The 8,135-nt window shown below is 38.2% G+C and overlaps 1 protein-coding gene across 2 annotated transcripts in view; it reads right to left on the reverse strand.

Moving 5' to 3' along the window:
- The window catches only part of pibf1 (progesterone immunomodulatory binding factor 1), a 109,221-nt gene that overhangs the window by 44,014 nt on the left and 57,072 nt on the right, over positions 1 to 8,135 (reverse strand). For both annotated transcript variants that reach the window (XM_048598042.1, XM_048598041.1), the window contains 2 exons: positions 7,059 to 7,224; positions 2,918 to 3,068 (listed from right to left, as the gene is read on the reverse strand). In XM_048598042.1, the coding sequence (XP_048453999.1) occupies positions 2,918 to 3,068; positions 7,059 to 7,224 (317 nt within the window). The remainder of the gene's footprint in view (positions 1 to 2,917; positions 3,069 to 7,058; positions 7,225 to 8,135) is intronic.

Here is an 8,135-nt window from a genome sequence, read left to right on the forward strand (position 1 = left end):
ATTTTTGCTCAGATAAAATCCTACAACTCAAAACCTAACAACACTGCGGATGTATCCTTTTGCAAATGGGCTGCAGTAGATCAAAATGGCTCACTACTATCTTCTTGAGGTCAATGGGATAGGTCATGAAGTGTTGACTTTGCCAGCAATGTTCATAACACGATAGTGAATTTAAAAAAAGGAAATCCATAGGACCTGCTAACAACTTGTTTCTTCAAGCTTTTATTATCTGAAGTCTGCCCAATACCTCAAATGTCAAAAATGTGGTTTATGCATCCAAACACACCAGGCAACAAGTTCACTCCTACAGCCCTAAACTATGTTTTGGTTTCCAAACTAAACTTTACTGGACGGACTGAGATTGGTTTAGTATATTACAGCTGTATCCTGTGGTATCATCTCATAATAAATACGATGTGAGAAATGCCCTCTTTGCAATTGGCGCAAAATTGTAAGAATGTCCTTTACAAACATGTTTACAAATTTGCTACACAGCACAGCAAAGAAATCTCTGGACAATCCAAACTATTATATAGAATCATAGAGATATACAGCACAGAAACATACCCTTTGGTCCAACTTGTCTGCACCGATCAGACATCCCAATCTTACGTAGTCCCATCAGCCAGCATTTGGCCCACATCCCTCTAAGCCCTTCCTATTCCTGTACCCATCCACAATGTGCTAGAATAGGTCTATATTTACAGGGATTTATCTACCTTTATGTGTTTGAAGACCTCCAGCACCTCCACTTCTGTTATATGGGCAATTTTTAAAACATCACTATTTATTTTCCCAAGTTCCAAGCTTCCATGTCCTTCTCCACAGTAAATACTGATACGAAATATTGGCTTATTATCTCATCCTTCTGGGGTTACCACACACAGACAGCTTCGTTGATCTTTAAAGGGCCCTGTTCTCTCCCTAGTTACCCTTTTGTTCTGAATGTATTTGTATAATCTCTTTGGATTCTCCCTAACCCAATTTGCCAAAGCTATCTGATGACCGCTTTTTGGCCTCCTGATTTCCATCTTAAATATACTCCTACTGCCTTTATACTCCTGTAGGGATTCACTCGATCCCTGCTGTCTATACCTGGCATATGCCTCCTCCTTTTTCTTGAACCGAGCCTCAATTTTTCTAGTCATCCGGCAGTGCCTACACCTACCAGCTTTACTCTTTGTACAAGCATGAACATACTGTCTCTGAACTCTTGTCATCTCATTTTTGAAGACCTCCCACTTTGCAACCATCCCTTTATCTGCAAACAGCCTCCCCAATCAACTTTTGAAAGTTTCTGCCTGATACCGTCAAAATTGACCGTACTCCAATTTAGAACTATAACTTTTAGATCAGGTCTTTCTCTTTTCATATCTATTTTAAAACTCAGAATTATGATTTCTTGCCTAAAAGTGCTCCCCCACTGACACCTCAGTCACTTGCCCTGCCTTATATCTGAAGAGAAGATCAAGTTTTACGACTTCTCTAATATGTACATTCATATACTGAATAAGAAAACTTTCTTGAACACTCTTGCCAAATTCCTCTTCATCCAAGCCCTCAATACAATGGCAGTCCCAGTTTATGTCTGGAAAATTAAAATCCCCTGCCATGACAACTCTTATTCTTCTTACACATAACTAGGATCTCCTTATGTATTTGCTTCTCAATTTCCCGCTGATGACTGGGGGGACTATAGTATAATCCTAATAACATGATCATCCCTTTCTTATTTCTCAAGTGCACTTATATTATATGGACATTCTCCCAGGAATATCCTCCTAAGTACAACCATAATGTTATCCTTAACCAAAAATGCCACTCCTCCTCCTTTCTTGCCTTCCCTTTTTTTCTTCCGATAGGATCTATACACCAGAACATTAAAGTCCTAGTCCCGCCCCTCCTTGAGCCATGTTTCCATAAAAGCTGTTACCAACCATGCCCTAAGTTCATCTGCCTTATCTGTCAGGCTCTTGCATTGAAATAAATGCAGTTTAATTTATCAATCTTACTTTGTTTTCTGCTACGCTCTTGCCTGCCTTGACTATTTAATTTGCTCCCCTTATTTACGTACCAGCCACAGATATCTCTATCCTCAATTTGGGTCGCTATGCCATTGCTATCACCGTGTACGATGACCTTCTGCTGGTCACGCTCCCTTTTTAGAATATTCTGCACCTGCTCCTATACATCCTTGACAGTGGCACCAGGGAGGGAGCACACCATTCTAGTGCCTTGCTGACGGCCGCAGGAACATCTGTCTGTGTCTCTGACTAGGAAGTCTCCTATCGCAATCAGTCACTTGGAACCTAATATATCCCTCTTTACAAAAGAACCAATCAGGGTTTAAAAAAGCTGGCTGTCAGCGCAATATTCCCCTGAGAGTTGATAACCCCCTTCATTTTCCAAAACAGCATACTTATTTGAGATTGGGATAGCCACAAGAGACTCCTGTACTACCTGCCTACATCTCCTACCTTTCCTAGCAGTAACCCACTTTGCTGAGCGTATCTGTGACTTTTCTGCCTCCCTGAAACTGCCATCCACCACATCCTCTAGATCGTGTAAATTCCTCATTGCCTCTAACTGGTGCTCTAATCGATCTATGCGATCTGATAGGATTCACATCCAAACACACTTCCTGAAGGCATAGTCTCCAGGAACACAAAATGTTCCCTGATCTCCCATATTCATTAGGAAGAGCGCATCACTTTACTAAAAGCCATCTCTATCCCTTGAACAATTTACAGACCCAGAAAATATCGAAAAACAAACACAACAGCACTTTGCTCAGAAACTCAGTGTTAGCACAGTCTTACTGCTCCAAACACTGCTCTGGGATAACGTACTATTTATCTTTTATATTAAAATTCAATCAAGAGACAGATCTCAGTAAAACATAGAAATAAAAACCTACTTTCTGCTGACTGCATTATAACACCATCCAGCTCTTGTTCTAGTTTCTCATAGGTCACTAATCGTGCTTGAAGCTCAGAGTTTTGTGCCTGAAGTTCTGTGGTATGTTTATCTGCTGATGACTGCAGTTTGTAAAATTCTTTTGTTAAAACCTGTTGAGAGAATAATGTAAAAAGTTACAATTAATTACAAATCTGCTTTTACACGTTGACTTGTAAAAGTAAATCGCATGCAAAACTCAACTTTATCAATTTGATAATTAACATATTCACATAAAATTCCTCTGTACACGATTTAGCACAGCATTACAGGATTCTGCATAGAAAGCTAATTACGCAATTATGTTAACACACCAAGGAATTTAACATGAACTAATGAAGTTCTTCTGTCTGTGTATATGCGCAGTCAAGAACCACTCTGTAGTCAGGTAAAGAAGGAGGCGAGGCAATATTGATCAAAGGTAAGAGAAGATAGTAACAAAGAGCTGAGATAAGGAAAAGGCAATTACTGCAGTTAGAAATAGCTGGGATTAACTCAATCTTTCCAGTGCCAAGGACAGAATGAACTGATTCAAAATTCATTCATTTTGGAAGATGCTGTTCAATATATATGAACCCTTTATCATTTTATAATGAGGATGAAAAATTGTCTTGATACAGGGAGTGGTTACCTGTCTGTACCAAAGTTACTGGCTCTCATAAAAGAAAGGGCAAGTACTTGAAGCTTAATGATGTAACACTCAGTGTGTAACAGACAACTGCAGAGAAGACAACTTGTTTGAGCTGAACTTCCTTAATGTGACTACTTTAACATGTAGAATACAGCTTTAATTAGCAGTCAAAAATTTTGCACCTAATTTATATATTATCTTATACAACATTTTTATTTTCAGCATGCTGACTTCATTGTAATGCAATTCTGCATTCGTAACACAAAAATGAATACCCAAGGATATGGTTAGCAAAAAGGGCAATAAAAATTGATTGAAGCTTTCAAAAATATCACAGCATGTAATATAGCACTTACTGAGGAGATTAGAGTTAAATTGCTGTTTGGACTGAATTTTACATCAAGATTTCAGTGTGAACTTACATCTTTTTAAAACAACCTTTACTGTAAAATTTCATATGCCTAGGGGAGTATGTATCTTGAAATTTTATCAGGGGAAGAATCATGCCACTCAGGAATTCTTTCCATCTCTGTCCACCTTTGTAGTTTAAATGATTAAAATGTGATTGTTTGGATTATTTGAATCCCACCAATAAAGTTAAACTTAAAAAAAAAATCACAGAATAGAAAGAGGCACTTTTTCCATCAAGTCTGTACTTGCATTTTTCCCTAACATAAATCCCTGCAGTATGACACTGCAGTCTGCAAATATTACTCTTTTCAAAGCAACTCAATTACAATGTTAAACTCAATTTTGGTGTTAAAATGCTAGGATTATATTAATTACATAAAACATACGGCTTAAATATGATCGTACTTTCTCCACGAATCTAAGAGTCACGTTACCTGCTAAAATCAAAATGAGACGAGACTCAACAGATAGCCTTAAAAGGTCTATGTTGAGCTAGTGATGCAAGACAGCTTTAAGAATAGTCCATCCAGGAGCATTCTCTCATTGAAATATAAATGGAGCAGTAAGACTATGTGAACACTGAGTTTCTGAGCAAAGTGCTGTTTTGTTTGTTTTTTCACGGACACATAGACTGAATAAATTAAGAATATTTTAAATTATACTAAGTTGGTCTATCTTGTGTCAAGAATTAAAGAGAAGTCACTCTGACAGAGGTCACAAAAGTTGGGCAAGGTGATCAAACGGAGATATTTCATTGGGACCTATGTGCTATAGAAGATATAGATTTGGACAATCATTTGAACGAGTTGAAGAAGAAAGATTTGCATATATATAGTGGTTCCCATGGCCACCAGATGTCTCAAAGCTCCTTTTCAGCTAATGAAGTACTTTTTGATGAGTAGTCACTGTTGTAACGTAGGATACATAACATACACGGCAACCAATATTTGCTGTAAGATGATTATTCATCATCAATGGATTCCAAACTTGTACAATATGGTTTTCAATTATTCTCTCTGCCTTCATTATTAGAACAAACACTTTTGAAAAACTATTACAGTGCCATCTAAATAGCTCTTTTCATATTTTAAGTACAAATTCTGTTGATTTTAGAAATAAAGCAGTTTTTGAAGACCAGATATTCCAATTATTTCTGGAAAGCACTTGTTGTACTCATTAGCTGCATCTCAATACCTTCATCAATAGTACATTTAATAAATGTATTTCACTGCAGTAGTCAAGGTAACAGTCTAATTCCCAAGACCATGCTTCTGATCTTTTAAAGATTGGAATAATGTTGGTCACTTCCCAGACTTCTGGTGCCACAGTGTTCCTAATGAGCTGAAACAATTTTTCTTTAAGAACTCTCAGACTTATTCAATCTGATTGCAGTGTTTTATAATTATCAAGTGTACCATTTTTAATTGGCTGTTTCCAAGGGTTATTTTATCCTGTGAACGCAAATCAGTCCCGAATTCTCTCTCTGAAAGCAAACTCTCACAAACTTGCTTTTAACCACAACTTCAAACTCTCAACTGTCTATCCTTTGGCCTTTCATTTGTCACAATATTTATAAAGTACTTGATCTGCTCAATAACATTCTCATCACCACTTTGTTGTCCTTCCCAGTTAAATTTTCATTCCACCTAATCAGGTGTATTTATCAGTTATTACATGCCGTGTTGCACTCACAACTCCATGAAATTTGAACACACCGAGTTTAATGCTCCATCAGATTTGGTTAAAACACATATTGTTATGGGATCTCAAATTTCCCTGCCAAAAATCACCTCATAGCGCTCCAATCAATATGGAGATGATCTCCACTCCTAACTATCTCCTTAAACACAATCTCCTTCAGCCTCTACCTCCAAATCATTACAGTGAACAGTTAATAGGCTGCTTTATTAGCAATGAGAAAAGGTATTTTCCAAAAATGGACAGCCAGTCCCTGATTTAAGCTCAGAAATGTTTCAGGACATATTGTACAAGAACATTCAGGAAAGAGGCCTTACCTCTTTTCCAGATTTTCCTTTTCTCCCTTCCTCTCATGGAAGGCTGTAACTTATATTGAACTTTTATTTTAAGTCAGTGAAACAAGATGTATTCCAGTGCTCTGTTGTAGCTTAGCGTGTACTGTCCCTTGTTGCATTGCTAAATTTACTTTTAGTTCAGTGGAATTTGACCTCACTGGTTCCAGGTCAAATCACTGGTTGTGCGTCAAATTCCATTGTATGAAGTAAATACTGTTAGGTGTGCATAGAGTTTGAATACAAAACGAATAGAAGACCAGTGGATCCAGTGACATTTTCACATTGAAAATTTCTCACCTTCAAGTGTGGATGGGACTTACTGCCAATCCAACCGCACGCTGCACCCATCCCAAATTGTGAAAGCAACTACAAAGGGCATTGACACTCGCACATTCAGGGTGATCCTTGGGCTTCTGTCCTGTAAGATGGCAGAGAAGCTAACAAGATATACAATTGCTCCATAGTGGGGATGAGGGCTGACTGTTTTTGGCAGGGAGTTACATTTTTTTCAAAAGTTAAAGTTGACAGTGTGTCTCTCACTTCTTTTGCAGCAGCAATATTTCCATTAGAAAAGACTTAGTACGCTCCACTACCATGGCACTCAGTAAATCTAACTGCTCCATGCAAATGTATTGGATTTGAACACAGTAACAGTTGAACTGGCGGGAAAAGCAGTTCTGCCACTTCCAACAACTTCAGAACAGAGGAGCAATGTGTGCAAAGAATGTCCACTTCCTTTGAAACTTTGGGATTTACACAATAGAGGCAGACACCCAGAAGTGGGTTCCAACACTGATTCCGGTCCATGAAAGTCTGCTTGGCTTGTACCATGCTCTCCATTTTAATGAAGGAATTTTAGGATCACAGTATCAATGAGTGTAATGAGTGTAGTAAAACAGTAAAATGGAAAATGCAAAATATGGATCAAATTACCATCGTATATAATGATTCGTGCACATTGACTTTTTTTTTAAACCTGTTATGTGTATACTATTTGGTTGCCCTAAAATGCAAATAAAATACTTTACCTCAAGTTTCTTTTGGTACTTATCACATTCCACTTGGCACTGTTTGAGATTCTTGGCAGTTTCCTCTTGCATCAACTGAGCTCGCTCTGCCTCAAACGTTTTTAGCTTTGTCTGATTCATGAGTTCAGATATGCGGCTGTCTGTGTTGACTTGCATTTGCCTAAACCTAGAAAGAAATGGCGAGGTAGGAAAATGTATTTAATGCCTCCTTTAGTTGATTTAAGTAAAGTAATAATAATAGTGTCCATATAGTCATACAGTACAGAAACAGACCGTTTAGTCCAACTCATTCATGCTGACCAATTTCCCAAATCAAACTAGTCCCATTTTCCCGTGTTCGGCCCATATCCCTCTAAACCCTTCTTATTCATGGACCTGTGCAAATCTTTTAAATATTGGAACTGTCCTGCATCTACCACTTCCCCTGGCAGTTCATTCCATATGTGCACCATACTGTGTGAAAAAACTGCCCCTCATGACCCTTTTAAATCTTTCCCCACTCGCATTAAAACTATACCATCAAGTGTTGAACTCCCCTACTGTAGGGAAAACACCTTTGATATTCATCTTATTCATATCCCTCATGATTTTACAAACCTTAAGTAGCTCACCCCTCAACCTTCTAAGCTCCAGGGAAAAAAGTCCTAGCCTATCCAGCTTCTTGTTATAACTCAAACCCTCTAGTCCTAGTAACAACCTTGTAAGTTATTTCTGCACCATTTCCAAGATTTCTAATGAACATACCATTCAAGTAGATTTATGAACATGTAAAACGGGAGCAGAACATATGTCTGAGTAGTTTGAAGTACCCATTAAAAATCTGCCACTGCATCTTGATCAATCAATGCATTAACCTGGTATGCCAGTTCAGTTCAGCTCGCTCAGATTTCACACCTGCTTAATTGCCCTTATTTAGTTCTAAAATTCTAGCCTTAGGCCCAATCTTCTTCCTTTCAAATGGATATCATGATTTCTCCCAAGTGGGGCCATTGGTCCAGAGATGGTAGGAACTGCAGATGCTGGAGAATCTGAGATAACAAGGTGCAGAGCTGGATGAACACAGCAGGCCAAGCAGCA

The sequence above is a fragment of the Rhincodon typus genome, chromosome 6, assembly GCF_021869965.1.
Source record: "Rhincodon typus isolate 14 chromosome 6, sRhiTyp1.1, whole genome shotgun sequence".
In the NCBI taxonomy this organism is placed as follows: Eukaryota; Metazoa; Chordata; class Chondrichthyes; order Orectolobiformes; family Rhincodontidae; genus Rhincodon; species Rhincodon typus.